This window comes from Mauremys reevesii, linkage group 2 (genome assembly GCF_016161935.1).
Source record: "Mauremys reevesii isolate NIE-2019 linkage group 2, ASM1616193v1, whole genome shotgun sequence".
Lineage (NCBI taxonomy): Eukaryota > Metazoa > Chordata > Testudines > Geoemydidae > Mauremys > Mauremys reevesii.
Genome location: NC_052624.1, coordinates 79,556,719 through 79,577,199, shown reverse-complemented (window position 1 = coordinate 79,577,199; position 20,481 = coordinate 79,556,719). Strand labels below are relative to the sequence as shown.

The window sequence follows — 20,481 nt, the reverse complement described above, 5'->3', positions numbered from 1 at the left end:
TTTACAATCTGAAAGAACATAATGTGATTTTACTGATTAGAATTTAGCCGGGGTGAAAGGTTAAGTTAATCCCTTTAATCTTGTAAAAAAAGACCATGGGATTTTTAATAAATCATATAAATCTCTGCCTTTGGTTTAAAACAACATCTAAAGCACTGGTTTAGTACTGACTGAGGGAGCATTACCTCCTGAAATTCTGGCACTCCTTCATGCACACTGATCAAGTGTAGTCTTGTCTAGTCTTTTAAGCTCTGATAAGACTGCAGTTCTAGACTTTCTACTCCATACCTAATATAGGTCAGAGAGAAAGAAACATTTACCAAGATCTTACCATCCATTTGTTTCCTTAGTATCAATAACAGTAAACACTTCTACTTCATATATCATATATTGTTCTGTTATGTTGCTTGGGATCTGTAAACCTGACTTTCAATAAGAGGTTACAGCTCATTCACTAAAACCCAGGAATGTGTTTGGTAGTTTATAACCTATTCATTTAGGATGAGACTTTTGAACCCACCTAAGGAACTCTGACCCCAATTATCATAAAATTAATGGGAACTGGGTGTCCAAATCTTTTAGGTTGCTTTGTGTCTCACTCTTATGTAAACAGCAGTTCTTTTAAAAACAAAATACTGTTTTGGTTTAGCAAAGAAACTTAAGTCTAGGATGTGCCTATACAGTTTGTAGAAACCAAATAGTATGTGTAATACCTATTTAAACAACTGGTTTTCATCTTGTTTTCCTTCTCCCACCCAAAAAGAAAAAGCACATTGAAGCCTTACCTCTGTATGAATGTGCATTAAAGATTTATGAAGACAGTTTTGGTCATATGCATCCTCGTGTGGGAGAAACACTAAAAAACTTAGCTGTGTTGAGGTAAGGACAGATATTTTTCTCCCATCACCTAATATAGGGAACTGCTTCCATTAAAAAATTAACAAATGTGAATAATTATATCAATAGAAAATGCTTTATTAGGCAAGTTGGGGGCTAAAATGTAAACAGTGTTGGTAACTGCGTTAATTATAGTAGGGTGACAGTCTGAAATGATGCAGACTAGAACCTTGAGGTACATATGCACCTCTTTCCTTTGACAACGTGGAGGGGCTTGGATCCAAGTCTTGTCCTATCACAATCACAACTCTTCCAATTTATTCCTCCACTATGCAATAGTTACACTTAACGCAGTGAATGCAGCTGGAATGCATGCTGATAATTCCTCGTGGCTAGTGCCAGCTCCATTAGGGCAGAGTGAAGATTGTATGGTCCCTTACCTTACCTTTGTATTTCCTTGTTTTCAGAAATTTTAGCTGAACTCAATGTCCTGGAAGGGCACAAGCTAACACCAGGCAATCTTAACTCGGCCTTAACAAAGATTTTTGCAGATTTCAGTACAGGAGTGAGTTGGTGGGACGGGTTTGGTTAAATTTTGGTTTCCCTCCCAAAGCTATGAAGGAGGAGATTTCGAGAAGGCTGCCGAGCTGTACAAGAGAGCCATGGAAATCAAAGAATCAGAGACTTTGTTGATCGGAGGAAAAGCAGCTTCCCGGCCCTCGTCAAGTGGAGACACTTTCAGTTTAAGAAGTACATTATCTCCAAATGTTTTTCTAGACCATGGACAAAGGTGATGCAAACTGGCACAAAAACAAATGCTAGTGAGGAATGCTTGATGGTTAAGTACTTAAAATAAATCTGAGCACGCTTCAGAGATTAAAAAAAATGATTTTTAGGAGACAAAGTGTTTGTGATTAATGAAAATATGAACAAAGTTTTACATTTTAGTTTAAAATATTTCCGTTCATGCCAGTTTTTTTGTGGACCATGTGGTACAGAGTTACTTCTGTGTTACACACAGGCATTTAATGAAAGACTGCTCAGTGTGTTCTGTTAGTTACTTGTTCAGACGGTAGCTGTAATGCCAGAAAACATCAGTTTTGTTTTTTCTCTATACCTCTTTTTAGTAGAGGATCTGTGAGCTGCAGGGTATAATCAATAAAACAGCTACTAGTTGTTATTCCACGTCAGTTCCTTCAGTGTCCACACTGTTATGGTGTTTGTATCTTTCCGTCTTTTCAGGAACAGTTTGTTGTTCAGGGACACAGTACTTTTGAGACCCATATATTGTGTTTCCACCAAAAGAAGGAAAAGGGTTTTTAGTAAGACATGCTTTTGAGTTTTTAGATCATGGTTGTTGAGAGGGGGCTTGTCTATGTGGTCAGTTTGTGCATGGCAAGCCTGGGTGTAAATCTACAGCCCACCAGCCTTTACACTAACTGGCCATTGGGACCCTGATACCACACACAAATTTCTATTGTGTGCTTTGATTTAAACTCTGTTTGAAATAGATTGAAGTGCTACCATGCACTAAAAGTTCTATAGTGCAAGTCCACACGGCCTCTGAGTGTTCAGCATGCTAATGCATTGTAGTTTTACACCCCAGCTTGTCATGAACTGATGACGTAGAAAAGCTGACTGATATTTTTGTCCTCTTTAGCTAAAGCTTTTTAATTGGTGTCAGTTATATCCACTTATTTTTAGTAGGAATATGCTTTTTCAATGAGTAACCTGAGAGAAAAATATTATGAATTAATTGGGGACTGGCGCACACCTCTCAATTTTAATAGAGAGAAACTGCTCATTAAACTCCAGTATACAAGCATACTTGTATTAACCAGAAGAAAGAACAGAATAGCATCAGTGAATAGCAGTAAACTGATTTGTATTAAACTTACAATGGAGTATTTCTCCCAGTTAGTTACAATGATCAATTAAGTCTGTTTGTTTACAAACAATAGAATAAATTTAATAAATCCACTAATTTAAAAATAACGCTCCTTTTCATACTTTAGAGTTCAGTGTCAGATCTATGAGGAAACTTCATTCATGAACTAATCCATTTATTCAGCTAGTGTTAAAGTGCCGAGGCTGTTTATCTCAAAGGGATACTATTTATCTTCTCCTTTCCCCCCCTTTTACGGTGAGCAATTAAGTCAATTCCGCACCCTCCCCTTCCTTCAGCATTTTTTCTGAATAGAAAAAGAAATATTTAAATAAGAATGTAACTTGGGAACGATTAGTTTTATAGTGCTGCAATTAAAAATGTACAAAATCAAAACTGACATTGAGCACTAAAACTTAGTTGAAGAAGAAATTTCTAACAGACTACACAAACAATATGAGGTTCTTGCAGCATAGGAAAAGCTGTTTTTATCTGGACAAAAATTGTAATCTTCTAAATTACAAACAGACGGATGTTTGACTTCTTTGTAATGGTGTCCGAAACAAGTGTAATAGCTCTCTTGATTCTCCTTCTGTAGAAAACATATCCTACCAAGTCCTATTCGTACATGAAATTGAAGCGTTTGTATATTTGATATAAGCCAAATTCTATGTAACTTAATGAACACAGTAGAACTCCACATCAAAACTGATAGTGTCTTCCAGTGTATCAGCAGAGATTTAATGGTACAGACCCATATCATGGTCTCATTATTAAGATTCACTGTTAAAAATTTAAGTTGATAGTATATTGTAGCTTACCACATAAATGAACAAAGTTAGTAAAAATGTACAGCATTGAAGTGTATTTGTTCACTGAGTTACAAAAAAAAAATCAGACGTTTTCACTAGATTTCTCAGTCAGAGAAATACCATAGTTCTTTTTAGACTTATAAATTCCAATATGCTTTAATTGCAAAGGTGAAAAACATCAGCCACAGGGCTCTTTTTTTAAAAAAATAGTTTTAAGCACTGGTACACAATCATCTGCAAAGTTAGGTCTTAACTCCACCACCTCACTTTATAATTTGGAATGGGCAAGTGTAAAAGTTGCTTTGCTAACTATAGTCAGTCAAGAACTATTTTGCATACACTAACATCATCTCTCTAATAATTGTATATATGTATTAATTACTATTTTTGTAAAACTGTACATAGGATAAAATTGTAAATAGTTGCCTTTTTATAAAGCTGTCAGCCAAGTAAAGTAGTAGCTAAATCAGGGGTTCTCAAACTCTTGTACTGGTGACCCCTTTCACACAGCAAGCCTCTGAGTGTGGACCCCCCCCTTACAAATTAAAACCACTTAAATATATTTAACACCATTATAAATGCTGGAGGCAAAGCAGGGTTTGGGGTGGAGGCTGACAGCTTGCAACCCCCCCATGTAATAACTTTGTGACTCCCTGAGGGGTCCCAACCCCCAGTTTGAGAACCCCTGAGCTAAATAACTAGCTTTTAAAAGTAAACAAAGAATGGTTTTTAGGTGTTTTTGAGAAGACTGAAGTTTCCTGTGCAGTTAATTTTTTTCAATGATAAGTCATTGCCATGTGTTTACATAGTAAAAATTCTCATCAGCTGCAGTGATGACATGCTAGGAGCTGTTTTGGTCAACTCAGTCATTGACCCAGTAACAAAGAATTCATACCAAAACACTTGTGCCTTACAACTGCATACTCACACCACTATCAAACACAAAGCAATACATACATAAATACTTGTTTATGAAAAAATAGGGATGTGACACAAACTGACAAATCACTCAACCCTTTAAATTTTTTCTAGTGAAATTTATGGCCTATGAAAAGATTGAAGCCTTCCATTTACCCACAACACAGGTACAGCCACACTACAAACGTAGACAACATAGCCCATTGAACAATAGCCAGCTGGATGCTTACAGCTACCACAAATCTGGTTTACATTTGAAGCGGTAATGTACATGTTAAAGACTCCATTATCAATCCCCTGAACCACTCTATTCAGATAAGGTTACTCCATCTTTAATTTCCCCCATATTGCCAACATGTGGAATATCATTCCATATCATGTGCGATGCTTACCTTTTTTGTGTCAGTTTGTCTATTATCTTTAATTTTCCCCTAGAGATTTGGACCCTAGCATGATGAGAAATGAAAACTTACAGTAGTAAAACTTTGTATTTTAAAGCAGTATATAGACAGACAGCAGAATACAGTTATGAGATGCCATTTCCAAGTTTTTATAGTTCTGTTTTACCAAAAGTTCAAGTTTTAAGAAAGGAATTTCTTACAGGACCTTATTTCTTGTGATATTTCTTGATTAAGCTCTAGTGCAAGATCCCAAATGTTAAATTCAATATTACGTTTGCCTACATGTTCTTCATCTTGGCCATGAGTTCTTCTAGGCTTTCCTCAGACTCTGCCACTGTTGTTTCTTCAGCTACAACATTCTCTTCCTATTAGCAAAAGGGGGGGGGGAGGGGAAATATTTAGTTTCTTTGCTCTGAATAAAACAGGATATAACAGACCCAAGGAGTTCAGAATACAGAGTTCTTGCAAGATCAGGCCCAAACATTACAACATAAGCTATTCCATAGCCATTTACAGTTTTATGTGTGTGACCCAAAATCCACTGGTTAACACCATTCTGATTAGGATTTAAGAAAATGAGTTTTTGATGCATAAATATGGAAGTCAGATTTCCCAGAGACTGAGCTTCAGTTTTATGGTAATTTGACTGCATCTTTCTTTTAAAGGATAAAAGTAATTTGTAGTTGGGGATTGGACTAGATGACCTCCTGAGGTCTCTTCCAACCCTGACATTCTATGATTCTATAAATTTGTAAAAATGGTTTTGCCTGTCTAAACAATTGGGGAATTCCTCAGTGTGCTTAAACCTCAATACAAATAGAGAAACTGAAATTCATTAATTCCTGTTGCCCTCAGCAGCTTCAAGCTAATAAATTGTTTAAAATAATTTTATTGTACAGACTCAAGCAATAATAATTTGATTGTAAGATATACTCAGATTGAATGTACAGGCGTGCAATTATTTTACTAGAATTGCTACAGATGGGGTTTTACTATGGACAAATGGTAATAAGTTGATAACTATCATGTATTTTCATCAGTTTATGTAATAACTGAATGCTTTTTAGTACATTCCAAAGGATACAGCAGACAACTGCTTTACAGCGTTTTCCTCTATGACTAGTTTCACATAATATAGAACCTTCTAATACTGTCATTAAATAAATCTATAAAAAGGGTGATTTAACATTACCTTGTTTGGTATGGTATATGCTACTGTAATTCCCTTTGGAAGATCAGGAAGTGGACCAGAAGCAGCCTTCAGTTCCTCTTCTGAAACCTCCGATACCAGCTCAATACCTAAGTGTCAAAATGTCAACTAATTATTTAAATAAAAAACTGTAATCAGAGGATCAAAGTTATTGCCATTAGATGAAAACTGCAGCAACCAGAGTTTATTAAAATAAAAAAGTACTTTAACAGTACATCCAGTAAGAGACCTTTTAAGTCAGATTCCTACAACATATTTTAAATAGCTCCAGGGATGGGCCTTTCAACTCCCCTATGGGTACTCTTTTATAGTCTAACTCCTTCATCGTAGGGACTTTTTTTTCCCTGATAGTAAACTTATATTTTCATTTTATTAAAAATACAATATTCAGAGAGTAACTATTTCTAGAGTATATGAATTTAATTTTTTTTTTGACAAGTGTGCTGACAGTTTCAGCCCAGCATTTTCTCAGTTTTTAATGCCCTTACAGGGAATTTATATAAATAAAACCCCTTATGTTACAGAAACCTGATTATAATTAATATTCGTTGACAAGCTATTTAAAGGGACATGCAGATAAACTTAGACCCAAACTTGAGTTTTGTATAAAAGTTCTTGTAAAATCTAATGAATATTTTCACAAGATTAAAGAAGTTTAAAATATTTTCATTTTATTTAAACATACTTCTGTAGTGTTGAGATTAAATGTTCAATGTATGAGAACCAAAACGTGAAACTGGTTTAGTTTAATTATCAGATTTATTAGAAGTGAATAAATTTAACTAATAAAGATTTGTGAGTAATTTAACTAATAAAGATTAGTTAAATTCTTTGATTTGTTGGCGGTGTCTGTTCGAGTTTGAGATGATTACTTACCCCAGTCATTGTCTTCATGCACTATTTCTTCTTCCTGTTCAACTACTACTTGTTTTGGTTGTGCAGCCTTTTTTTCCTGAAGAGACAACTTGAAAAAACAAAACACAAACATGAATTTGTGGTTATTTTTGTTGCAAGACTGAGGAGAGTTAATACAGTCTAAATATTTATGTGAGTTTGTTTGTGGCCTTTTAGGAAACATTTAAGGGTGACCTGCAAAGGATTAAAAAAGGGCATGCTCCTTTACTATGTATAAAGAAGGCCTGAAAGGATTTCTTCCCCCAATTCAACATCAATGACTAATGAAAATTTTGGGGAAAATAAGATTTTTAATATTCAACACTCACACTCTTTAATTAAGAGGCTAAGAGAGCCTACAATATACATAATCGTTAAACCTTCAACAAATCTTAGAGCAAAAGCAGAGAAGAGCAAAGGTGACACTCTTGATATTTTTAATACAATATAAAAAACAGTTCAAATCTTCTTTATTGATCAAAAAGCAACGCATAATTTTTTAAAGAAATCCATTAAATGTCATCTTTACACACTGTTAAGCATACGTAAGAGGTTGCAGGATTGAGGCCTAAGCGACAAATATTTTATTAGGTTGTTTTGTTTTTTTCTGGGCAAAGCGATAATTTTCATAAGTCACTTTGCTTACCTTTTACTTTAAGATGACCTACAAATACTTCTGAAAATATTTCAAATAATCTACCATTAAAGTTTGTGCAACAATCAAGAAACAGCCTGTCAACACTGCTTCAGTTCAGAATGATCTGCTTTATTTACCACAGACCTTCAGCATGATTTAACAGATGGATTTTTACCTTGTATTCTTCCTGCTGTTTCCTGCAATTTTTGTCACTGCACTGTGGGTTTGGTTTCATGGCCATAGTTGGAAAGAAATCCTGCATCGCATTGTAACCAAGATAGTAACTCACAGTACCAAAATTTAATAAAAACCTGGAAAAACAGAATGAGAACTGCAGTGAAATGAAAGTATTTTCTTGTTCGCAGATCCAGAGTGAGTTGCCTAATGCTTTTTCCAGATGTTATATTTTGTACCCCTCAGTCGTGATACTGTATTGTTACCCTAAATTACTGGCATTTGGTTTTAAATTACCTATACCAACTTCAGAAACTATGTAGTAGATCCTCACTTGGTGTAAATCAGCATAGCTTTATCAGATAATGGAGCTAGCCTGAATTATACTCCATGAGATTTTGGCCCTATGTTTGTATAGATATAAATATGAGAGATGGATCACAGATGAAATTTGATACTTGACTACAAACCCAGGAAATGGTAAGTTTAGAACAGGGATCGGCAACCTTTGGCACGCGGCCCGTCAGGGAAAACCGCTGGTGGGCCGAGATGGTTTGTTTACCTGCAGTGCCGGCAGGTTTGGCCGATGGCAACTCCCACTGATCGGGGTTTGCCGTTCCAGGACAATGGGGGCTGCGGGAAGAAGTGGCCAGCACATCCCTTGGTCTGCGCCACTTCCCACAGCCCCCATTGGCCTGGAATGGTGAACCGCGGCCAGCGGACACTGCAGGTAAACAAACCGTTCCAGCCTGCCAGTGGATTTCCCTGATGGGCTGCATGCCAAAGGCTGCCGATCCCTCATTTAGAATGTCTCATGGTGCAACCTTCCCCTCCACCCTACTTGTGTCCAATACCATTCAGTCAGGGTGGAATTTTCAAAAGCAATTAACATTGGCTTAATTCTCCTACAAAATTAGGCCAGACTAACCTCTTGGAAATCACACACTAAAAACAGTTAATTTCTTATATTTATTACTAGAGAGCCAAATTCTGCCTCTATGTAAACTCACACAACATACACTAAAGTCAATGTAACACCTCTGTAGCTCAAGGCAAAACAACCCTCTGTTTTACTTCACAAGATCTGGATTGTTTTAATTCGGCATCTGCAGCTAACAGCATCTGGACAATTATCCCCAGAATAAGTTTGTCTAAAATAGGATTTTAGCACACGAACTCAAGAGACAAAAATCCTATTTTCCAGACTTAAAAATAAGGAAAGGGAAACAAATTTATGCACAAAGTATTGTTCAAATTTTCTCATGGACATAGTTCTTTGAACAGCTGGAGTTTGTGATATTACTGGTAGAAAATTTTACTATACAGTAAAAATATTTATAGCTGTTTTGCATCACTGAACAGAAACTATGCAGGACTAACTCTCTTCCCATGCTTTGTGCAAAGGAAACCAAGAAGTTATTCTGCCACGTTGACATTCTTCAAGACTTCGTAATTCAAGATGAATAAAAAAAACAAGTATCATGAAAGAGCACTTGAAACAATCTGTAGAAAATTGTAGCTCCAAAACAAAAAGTTCAGTGACTCAGGATACGTCTACACTAAGGGAAAAAACAAACCTGTGGCAGCAAGTCTCAGAGCCTGAGTCAGCTAACTCAGGCTCACACTAAAGAGCTAAAAAATAGTAATGTAGATTTTTTCTGCTTAGGCTGGAGCATGGGCTCTGAGCCCCTCCCCCCCACCAGGTTTCAGAGTATGGATTCCAGCCAAGCGGGAATATCTACGATGCTATTTTTAGCCCCGCAGCACCTGAATCAGTTGACCCAGGCTCTGAGACTAGCTGCCATAGAGTTTTGTTTTGCAGTGTAGATATACCCTCCTATCACATATCTCGGTATCAACTCCTTTAAGCAAATGCCTTTGTACATGAGTGTGTATGAAAGAGAGGCAGATCTGTCACTGGGAAAGAAAGATCACCAATCTCATAAGCTTATAAAGTCCTGAAGACGTGAAGCTCTAATGATCAGAAAGAAGCCTGTTGTATTCTTTATAACAAGATACTGTAAGTTTAGTCACAGAAGTTCATTCAAATAACTTACTTCAGAACATTTTGTACAAGAATCCCTGCAACTACTCCCATAGTGGTAGGAAGGCTGGCTGCACAAACTCCCTCTCGCTTTAAGGTTTTTTCATCAATATTAGCAGCAACCACAAGTGGGGGAGCACACTGGGAGGAGAAAAAAAGAAATTTCATTAAAAAAAAAATGAATAAAAACCTCAGACCACACAAAGGCAATAACCAGAATTACTCTGAACTAAAACAAGCTGTGGCTATATAGCCTTGAAATACCAGTTTCACACCACATATCCTGTTTTAAAAAGCACAAACTAGAAATACAGTGAATCCTAGATTTCAGAAAAGGACCCCTTCGCCAAGGACTGCATACCGCAAAACAAGCAGATTCACCAGGTATGATAAGTTGTATATGTCCTGAGACTGCATTTTCACTCACTCCAGATTCCATCCATGTTTGTCCAAGCTCATTGCAGGCCTTGAAATCACAAACATACAGAAGAGTTACAATAAATTAACACTGTAGAAGTTTGTTGCAAAAGGTTATTAGAAATCACTGATGAATTACACTGATGAATCCGTGACTTTTACCCCTTAAAGCCAGAAGACAAAAGAACTGTCAGATTAAAAGAGGTACGACTATAAACTATTTCTGTGCCTTTTTTTAGTTACTCTGACAATAATAAAAATCAAAGGCCAAATATGGGTATTGGATTCAGGACAGCAGATCTCTGCACTTGTCTGGAGTGCCATAAAAATCAATTGGGCTCTGCGCATGTACAGGGCTCCAACTCACAGTTGCCAGATCAGGGCCCAGGAGTCTAATATGGTTTATTAGGATTTTCTATTCAATTTCTTTACTGTTTTCTCCCTTTAATTATATTTATTTTACACACATGCACACGCAAGCATGGATTTATTATATTTATACAATTATATGTGTCATATATACACATGCTGATCAAGCTAGCAGGTGGATGGCAACAAAAATGTGTGTTTTGGAAAATACACTGCATTTGTTACAACTGTGAAGGAAAACCGCACAGTAAAAACTGTATACTGCCTTAATAATGTACATCAAAATAGAACAATTCTTATCAATTTTTCCATAGGATAGTTATACAAAGAAAGTCATTAGTGAATTTAGACAGGGTTTACAAGATGACTCAATACAAATAAAATTTAACAACAAAAATACACTTTTCCTTTACTAACCATTACTTACTATCACATCTAATCTGTTTTATGTCTACTCTTTATGCTCTAAGAACTGAATAAAAAGCTCATTTCCTCCCCACATTTCCTTATTTTCACATATATTAACAGACTCCTTAATAAGGTTTTGCCTTCTTTATGGTGCACATAACTTCTGTAAATAATAATAATGGAAGAATGTATTAGCAAACCCACAAGAATATGCGTAGGCCTCAGATGCTGCACTTACAGTGTTAATTGCCATACGAGCTTCAAAGTTGTCCACGCAGCTCAGTACAAGATCAACAGGTTTCCCTTCTTCTAACCCACCATAACTAAAGTAAATACCACAGTTTACATGAGGATGGTTTGCAAAACACATTAAAATTGTAGTCAAGACATTTCATTCTTTTCATTACATAAATTGATGGGAAATATATTCCTATCTAACAAAATAGTCTGGATCCTATTTAACACTCACAGTCTCAAACAATTCAATAAAACCCTGTTTATCCAAAATGTGCAGGGACATCCATAGAACTAAGTAAAAAGGCAGTCCTTAAAAATGGGGTCATCTGAGGAATCATAAGAGATTCAGATAAGAGGATATTTCAGACTAAAGGAAATATCACTGGGTATAATTTGCACCTCTTACAAATTTTAAGAAGTGTAGTATAAATTTTTATTTCCCCTAATGGTTTCTCTTTGCATAACATATCTGCAGTCATTTCAGAACTAATTAGTGAGATATTAATTACATTGGAAATGAGAGTCAAGCTACTCAAAAGAAAGGATTGTGCAATGTGATGTCTTTTTAATGACAACACATGGAATCTTCAATTTGGCTGGAAAGCTAACAATACACTAATATAAACAAGGAACAAATTTAATTTAAAGTGAGACAAAAGTAAATGCTATTTACCAAGATCTACTTGGATAACAGGGCTAGGAAACAAAAGTGTCTTTATATACATATATTTTACATAAAATGTGATTGTTTTCCAGTTGGAGGCCTAACATTTACAAAAATTATGAAGCCAATAGAGTATTTTAGACTTTATTTACCAACAAACATCAAAAGAAGTTGTGTGCTTTTCTCAAAACATTTTACCTTATTCTGTCCATGAAATGTTGGAAGTTATCCACTGTTGTGATATTGTAGTTATGTACTTCAAACTGAACATCAGGATTAATATTCCTTATAAAGAAAATAAAATCAGTCAACAGTGACAATGAATGCAGTAGCAACCTCAAAGAACTCCCTCACTCATCCAAGTCACAAGCACTGCAGGAATTTTTAGAAACACACTTTAGCTTATAAAAGATTAGCTACTATAGCTATTCTGGCAAACCCTTCTAGCATAGACGCAGCCACTACTGGCAAAAATGTGCTTATGCCAGTTCTCTGAATGAAAAGCTTTACTGGCAAAAATCACTTTTTGCTGGTCTAACTGCATCTGCACTAAGGCTTTTCCAGTGTAAAAATGTCATTAACAAATAAATAAAAAATCCTACATCTACCCTAGATTATACCAGCAAAAATTCTAGTGCAGCTCAGTCCTGAGACTCCATATGAACATGCAACTTTGTTATGGGGTTTTTTTGTAGAGTGAAATACCTAAGTTTGAAATAGCATCCCATGGTAAACATATCTGATACCCACTATATACCTCAAAGTATGCTCCGCTGCCTGCACTTTACTTAGTCCAGCTTGATGAGGTTGGAAGAAGAGCCTGTTCATGTTCGCCAACTCCACCTTGTCATAATCAAACAGTAGCAGCTACAATGAAGATTATAATAATATATATGAATTTTCAATCTCTGCTGATGAACACCATGTTGGTATTATAAACAGCAAACTGTGACAGGCCCTGATCCTAGAAATACATCTGAGCAGTTCCATCTATTTTACTGAGTCTACTCAAGTGCAAACCATTATTGAGGTGTATAGACTGCAGGACCGGGCCCTAAACTACTGGTCACTAAGACCTGAGAACACCAAACTGTTTAGCTCAAGTCACCAGAACGATGGTTAACAGAACACATTTATCTAAAACAAGCAGAACATTCAGCAGATTATCCACATCAATAGACACTAACTTTAGTGACTGTTCTTTTGACATTCCTACATTTGATTATTTCAAGCTAATTTCTGATTGTATTTTTGAGTTGCAAATCTAGCGTGTAGATAACAATTACTCATTTTCAATGACTATCTAATACAGAAGAACATCTGATATGTCAATTTGTATCAGGTCAGTAGACCAAAGAGTCAAGTATCCTGTCTTAGACAGAGGCCATTACCAGCTGCTTCAGAAGAAATCATAGAATCATAAGACTGAAAGGGACCTTGAGAGGTCATCTAGTCTAGTCCCCTGCACTCATGGCAGGACTAAGTATTATTTAGATGAGGAGTTCTTAACCTTTTTTTTTTCTTCTGAGGCCACCACAACATGCTATAAAAACTCCACGGCCCACCTATGCCACAATAATTGTTTTTCTGCATATAAAAGCCAGGGCTGGTGTTAAGGAGTAGCAAGCAGGGCAGTTGCTGGGGGCCCCACATCACAGGGCACCCCGCAAAGCTGAGTTGCTTATGCTTCAGCTTCACCCCCGAGTGGCAGGGTTCAGGGTCCCAAGCTTCACCCCTGTGTGGCAGGACTTAGACTTTCTGCCCTGAGCCCTAGTGTGTCTAACACTGGTCCTGCTTGGCAGACCCCCTGAAACCTGCTCATAGCCCTCCAGACCCCTGGTTGAGAACCACTGATCTAGAGCATCCCTAGCATGTGTTTGTCTAACTTGCTCTTAAAAATCTCCAATGATAGATTCCACAACCTCCCTAGGCAATTTATTCCAGTGCTTAACCACCCTGACAGTTAGGAAGTTTTTTCTTAATGTCCAACCTAACCGCCCTTGCTGCAATTTAAGTCCATTCCTACTTGTCCTATCCTCAGAGGCTAAGGAGAACAATTTTTCTCCCTCCTCTTTGTAAGAACCTTTTATGTACTTGAAAACTGTTATCATGACCCCTTTCAGTCTTCTCTTCTCCAAACTCAACAAACCCAATGTTTTTCCATCTTCTGTCATAGTTCATGTTTTCTAGATCTTTAATCATTTTTGTTGCTCTTCTCTGGACTTTCTCCAAGTTATCCACATCTTTCCTGAAATGTGGCGCCAAGAATTGGGCAAAATACTCCAGTTAAGGCCTAATCAGTGCGGAGTAGAGCGGAAGAATTACTTCTCATGTTGCTTACAAGACTCCTAATATATCCCAGAATTATGTTTACTTTTTTTTTTTTTGCAACAGTGTTACACTGTTGACTCATATTTAGCTTGTGACTGCTAAGCACTTGTTTCCCATTTTGAATGTGTGCAACTGATTGTTCCTTCCTAAGTGGAGTACTTTGCATGTGTCCTTACTGAATTTCATCCTATTTACTTCAGACCATTTCTCCAGTTTGTCCAGATCATTTTGATGTTTAATCCTATCCTCCAAATCACTTGAAACCCCTCCCAGCTTGGTATTGTGCACAAACTTTATAAGTGTATTCTCTCGGCCATTACTGTATCTAAATCACTGATGACGATACTGAACAGAACCAGACCCAGAAGTAATCCCTGTGGGACCCCACTCAATATGCCCTTCCAGCTTGACTGTGAACAACTGATAACTAACTACTCTCTGGGAACGGTTTTCCAACCAGTTATGAACCCATCTTACAGTAGCTCCATCTAGGCTGTATTTCCCTAGTTTGTTTATGAGAAGGTCATGCGATACAGTATTAAAGGCCTTACTACTAAAGTCAAGATATACCACATCTACCACTTCCCCTGATCCACAAGGCTTGTTAGCCTGTCAAAGCAAGCTATTAGGTTGGTGTTACATGTTTTGTTCTTGACAAATCCATGCTGCCTGTTACTTATCAGCTTATCATCATCTAGGTGTTTGCAAACTGATTGCTTAATTATTTGCTCCATTATCTTTCTGGGTACTGAAGTTAAGCTGACTGTCCTGTAATTCCCTGGGTTCTCCTTATTTCCCCTTTTTATAGACTGGTACTCTATTTGCCCTTTTCCAGTCCTCTGGAATCTCTCCTGTCTTCCGTGACTTTTCAGAGATCATCACTAAGGGTTCAGATATCCCCTCAATTGACTCTTGAGTATTCTAGGATGTATTTTATCAGGCAAAGGTGATTTGAAGACATCTAACTCGATTAGGTAATTTTTAACTTGTTCTTTCCCCATTTTAATCTCTGATCCTACCTCATTTTCACTGGCATTTACTACATTAGACGTCTAATCGCAACTAAGCTTTTTTGTGAACACCGAAACAAAAAAGTCATTTAGCACTTTGGCCATTTGCACATTTTCTGTTACTGTTTTTTCCCCCTCGTTGAATAACAGGCCTGCCTCGTCCTTGCTCTTCCTTCTAATGTATTTGTAGAATGTTTTCTTGTTACCCTTTATGTCTTTAGCTATTTTATGTAAATAATATAACCTGCTTATTAGGATGAGTTATGATATAAACTCCTCATAAGGTTTCTTTCTAACCCCGAAGAGATAGAGGTTAGCTTTTGCCCTGAAGCATGAATGTTTAGATCCCTTCCTACACTTAAAAAACCCTGTACTATATTAACTCTGGATGTTCTCGTTACCCATATAAATCTAATTTTTCCTGCTGCTAAGTTCTTGGCCTCTATATTGTCTTGTGACAATGAGTTCTATGTGCATTGTGTAAAAAAATGTGTCCACTTATTTGTTTTAAATTCATTGCCTCTCAATTTAACTTAATGTCCCCTTGTTCTTGTTTTTCTGAGAAACAGAAGTGCTCAATCTTCCTTCTCTGCATTATGCACCCCCACCCCCCGCAATCTTTATTAACAGCTTTTCCCCCTCCACTGCCTTCTATGGCTGAACTAAAAGCAATACAGAAGAAACCTGATCCAACAGAGTGTGCAGCACCCTGCTGAGGGTGATTTGCAACATACAGGACTAGGCCCTAGGTAAGGCTAGCCTACTTGAACAGAGAACAAGTTACCTCAGAAGACTCATCACTTTCAATGTTTTTGTCAGTATTACTCTTTTGTTTGCTTCAGATGACGAACATCGGTGCAGACTCAAACAAGAAATCCATCTTGCCAGTACCTATTATATACAGGACTAGTTCATCTGTTTACTGGTACATGAAGAAAATGTATATTACCTTACCAATGCCACATCTTGTCAACATTTCAGCAGTCACACTGCCAACTCCACCAACACCTACTACTGCTACCGTAAAGGTACGGATTTTCTGTAACAAGAAAAATAAATACAGATTAGTATGTTACAAAGTAGCCTGCATGAGAGGAAGTAAAAAACAATTTTCTAAAACAAATATAATCATACCTCATAATCTTTCACAATTCCCATTCGTTTTAATGCCATCAGGCGGCTAGGAAAAACAAAATAAATAAATAAAAAAACCATCCAACATAGTCAAGGAAAGCTCTCTCAAAATTCAACTTTTTACTGTTGCTCAAATAGTTGTGACAAAGAACAAGCCCCAGAGGAGCTCAAAACAGAATTAACAGTTACACAGTAAATGCTGTGGAATTCTTGACTACAGAGAAGGGACACAAAAGAGGAGGGATTAGCATCTATAATTTTATTTCTGAAATATTTAGATTTACACTACTTCACTAAGGCCTGGTCTACATTACTGGGGGGGCGTGGTGTCGAACTAAGGTACGCGACTTCAGCTACGCAAATAGCATAGCTGAAGTCGAACTACCTTAGTTCGAATTTCCTACCTGTCCAGACGCCGCGGGATCGAAGTCCGCGGCTCCCCCGTCGACTCCACCACCGCCGTTCGCGGTGGTGGAGTTCCGGAGTCGACGGGAGCGCGTTCGGAGTTCGAACTATCGCGTCTAGATTAGATGCGATAGTTCAAACTCCGAGAAGTCGAACTCTCCGCGTCGACCCAGCAGGTAAGTATGGACCTACCCCCAGGTATCTAAAAGAAAAAGATTCAGAATATGAATATAGCCATATTTATGATAGTACTCCTCTAAGATAACACTTTTTAAAAAAATAAAGTTTAGGCAAACAATTAAAGATGTACTAAAGACTAGAAGACTAAAACTAAAGTAAAATGGTAAATTATTTGAAAATAAACATAATAATGTTGATAAATTCAAAAGCAAAGAAAATGAGTTAATGGCTTTGAAATCAACACTAACATAAAATGTCGTATTTCTCACCAGATACTATAATCTCTTCCCTGAAATCTAATATTAAGTAGTCTCTAAAGCAGATTACAATAATTAAATTTTCCACTTGTAGCTAGCTGTTATCAAGAATAATCTGAGACCCTTAATTTATATTATTTTCCTTTTATTTTATTTGTTTTCCAATTCTATTTCTAAAGTTTATGCATTTCAGAAAGTTGAAGTATTAGGCACACTTCAGAATGAAAGCCCCCATGTCACTATATCATGCAACCAACCTACTAGCATCACCATCACATTCTGTAAACAGCAGCTTGGAAAAAACCAAACATTTCCTGCTAGCTTCAGAAGAACATGACTTTAACTCTTCTGCATACTGGGTTTCTAACGAATAAACCGAAGACCACTGTGCTCATTACACTTAAAACTGCTAAGTGGACATGTATGAAGTGAGAATGGAAACCCATATCTATGCATAGAACACTAAGGCCCCGATGCTGCAAGCACTTACATGCTTTACTTTATTAGTGTGAATAGTCCCACTGAAACAAATGAGACTATTCACAGTATTATTGTTTGCAGGATCAGGAGGGAGATTATTTTGAGGACTAATGTGCCTGCAATCACTGCTTTCCCAATGCCAGGCTAATGCCCTGATAACTACCTTAAAAACAAAACAAAACAACAACATCTTTCAGGGAGAACAACCTTTTAACTCCAATACTGGACTATGAGAGAAATTTGGAGGTACTGAGCTATTTTCAGGTTCTGAGGACAACTAGAAGGGAAAGGATTAAACACAATTCTGCTATGGAAACATTTTAAATAGTAATACTTTGCACGAATATGCACTTTTTATAGAGGATAAGAGTGCTTTACAAAAAGTACTGTATCTACTCTATTATTATTTTATTGCTGTATAAGTGCAAAGTATTACAATTTGAAGTGTTCCTAAAGAAGGACTATTTTAAACCTATACATTATTATTTAATCCCAGGGCAACTGAGGCACAGAAAGGTTATGGGACTGATTATCAGAAGTGGTGAAATCCACAAGTTAGGCACTGAAAATCCTCAGCACCTATGATAATCAGCCTCTAAATGACCCAATGTGCAAAAGTAAATTAGGGGGGGGGGGACAGGGGTCCCAACTTCATTTCTTCCCAAATATTGTATACTATTTCCTTATGAGTAACTTCTCTGTAAATAACTCATAGTAAAATACTCCACTCTTAAAGACAGAAAATACAAAATAGTGTTATAATTCATCACCAAGAGACAGGTAGGTAGATGAAGTGGGGTGGCACATCACACCACTTCTCAGTGAATGAAACTGGGGCAGATGTCTTAATTTGCTTAATAAATAGCATCTCCTAAACAGGGGTCGGGGTCAGACCTTCCCCTCCCCATACAGTATAGGGAGCCTCCCTGTCCCCACAAATCCCCTATACAACAGCCCCCACATGGCAGCTCTCTCAAGTCTCAATAAAACAGGTGCTGACTCCTGCTCTCTTCCTTCTCTTTCATAACAACACCCCTTATGGCAGCACCCCTCCCTGCTACCCCAAACCCCTACGTGCCAGGCTCGCCCCCACTGTCCCCAGATGGCAGGGCTCCTTCCCACCACTCCCCGTGGCTTTCCTGTCCCTTCCTCCCACGCCCACAGGGCTGCCCCTCCCCATAGGGCAGGTGCCCCCCTCCCCTAGGGCAGCCCCCCGCCGTCACCTGTAGGGGTTGGAGTCGGTCACCTCCGGGCTCATCCTCTCGATGCGAGCCCGCTGGCCCTGCCCGCCGCCCCGCTCCCTGGCCAGCGCCTCCTCCAGCTCCCGCACGCGGAGCTGCAGCTCCTCCACCAGACTGGCCGAGTCCATGGCAGCGGCTCGCGACGGCCACACGCTCGGCCCGGCAGCGCAGAGACACGTCCCCACTCCCGGGAGGCTTCCGGCCGGGAGCCCCACGAGCAGGGTCCTCCCCGCTGCAACCCAGCCCGCGCGGAGAGTTCCGGGCACCAAAGAGCCCGAGCTGCAGGAGGCAATGGGGTGGGGGTGGCGAGTCTACTGCTGTCTGTGGTGTGTGCACGACGGATTATCATAATAATAACGATCTGTAAATAGAAAATAAATGCTAGTGAGTGCCCCGGTGAAGTCAGAGCCCAAAACTTTGCATCTGGGAATAACCATGTGTAGAGACACTGCGTTAGAGGAACAGAGATACATCGCTCTGTACAGGAGACATACATAAGGCCATTCACGGTATTATAGACGATATATGCACTGCATTGTACAGGAGGCACAGACACTGCTTTTTACTTAGAAGATAGACACCTTGTGGGGAATACACAGTTATTATAAACATTTATAGTCCATCTGTGGCATGTTTTGATTCAAAATATCCCGCATTACCAACCCTAAGCATTCAAAAAATCTTGAGTCACACCCCTAAAAATCAGGTATTTAGCTGAAAAATAAAGAGATTTTACAAAAGAATACATTTTGGGTTCTTTATATTTGTCTTCTGGTTTTTGAGACTTTAAGGTTCAAATTTTCAATGCTTTCAGACCAACCATGAGGACTAGAAACTTCCATTTTTAAGTGAAGGCCACAATTCTTATGCAACCACTTGACTCCGGAATTTGGAAGTTTAAGGAAAACCCCAAATATAGCAAGATTTGTGATAAAAAATCTGGATAATGTCAGAACATCATTTTCATTTAAACATCACACAGCAGGCTTAAAAGCTGATGTTTCAACATGGTTTTCACTCACTGTTGTGACATGGTTGTAGGTTAAACATCACAACATGATTGCTGTGATGAAGCTGTGAGTTAAAAGTCACCTTGTCTGTGATACATTGCAACCAGGTTGTCATTCGCATGTCACAATGTGATTGCACGTGAAATGCTCTGGCCAGAGCTAGGGTTGGAATCTTCTAAACCTCAATGAAAACAAACACAAAGACCGAAATGTTCACATTTTATATTAAATCATCACCTCTCTCCCCGCCCCCCCCCAAATCAGCTCTACAGTTGGTCGGAAAACTTGCAAATGTGGCTGTGACATACACATAGGTGCCAGCACCTTGTGTCTGCCTGTCTGCCACACTCCTGGCATCTCTGAGAAGTGGTGAAGGAGCTAGTTTTGCTCTCACTTCCGCTTGCCGACCTACTCCCTCGCACTGCAGAGCTGCCCAGGCCCCTTCACTCTACATCCCCTAACTTCAGGCAACTTACTCGAGCCTTGCCCGGGGGGGAGGGTCCTCAGGATCTGCGCCAATAGCGTA

General features: G+C 38.3%; 2 protein-coding genes across 7 annotated transcripts in view; one reads left to right on the top strand and one right to left on the bottom strand.

Moving 5' to 3' along the window:
* Nucleotides 1–6,893, top strand: part of NPHP3 (nephrocystin 3) — a 45,953-nt gene extending 39,060 nt beyond the window's left edge. For both annotated transcript variants that reach the window (XM_039522909.1, XM_039522910.1), the window contains 2 exons: nt 764–879; nt 1,451–6,893. In XM_039522909.1, coding sequence (XP_039378843.1) covers nt 764–879; nt 1,451–1,631 — 297 coding nt within the window. In that variant the 3' untranslated portion in view covers nt 1,632–6,893. The remainder of the gene's footprint in view (nt 1–763; nt 880–1,450) is intronic.
* On the bottom strand, nt 4,982–20,056 carry UBA5 (ubiquitin like modifier activating enzyme 5). 5 transcript variants are annotated; one of them, XM_039522916.1, is made up of 13 exons: nt 19,968–20,056; nt 18,928–19,306; nt 16,383–16,428; nt 16,198–16,287; nt 12,665–12,774; nt 12,106–12,192; nt 11,245–11,329; nt 10,174–10,278; nt 9,826–9,953; nt 7,770–7,905; nt 6,940–7,015; nt 6,046–6,152; nt 4,982–5,218 (listed from the first exon to the last, which is right to left on the bottom strand). In XM_039522916.1, exons 2-13 carry the CDS (start codon nt 19,071–19,073, stop codon nt 5,132–5,134), a joined length of 1,203 nt encoding a protein of 400 aa, XP_039378850.1. In that variant the 5' UTR covers nt 19,074–19,306; nt 19,968–20,056; the 3' UTR covers nt 4,982–5,131. The 5 variants fall into 5 exon arrangements, with proteins under 5 accessions (XP_039378850.1, XP_039378849.1, XP_039378852.1 ...); XM_039522915.1 differs by lacking the exon at nt 19,968–20,056 and adding an exon at nt 19,766–19,942; XM_039522918.1 differs by lacking the exon at nt 19,968–20,056 and adding an exon at nt 16,980–16,989 and having other exon boundaries at nt 18,928–19,048.
* Nucleotides 20,057–20,481: the final 425 nt, after the last annotated feature.

Bases quoted from the DNA above. Each gene is read 5' to 3' on its own strand.
- UBA5 (XM_039522916.1), bottom strand. From the start codon at position 19,073: ATGGACTCGGCCAGTCTGGTGGAGGAGCTGCAGCTCCGCGTGCGGGAG. The intron at 16,288-16,382 runs GTATGATTATAT...TTCTTGTTACAG, and splicing joins GAATTGTGAAAGATTATGAG to AAAATCCGTACCTTTACGGT. The intron at 5,219-6,045 runs GTAATGTTAAAT...TTTTGCTAATAG, and splicing joins CATATACCATACCAAACAAG to GAAGAGAATGTTGTAGCTGA.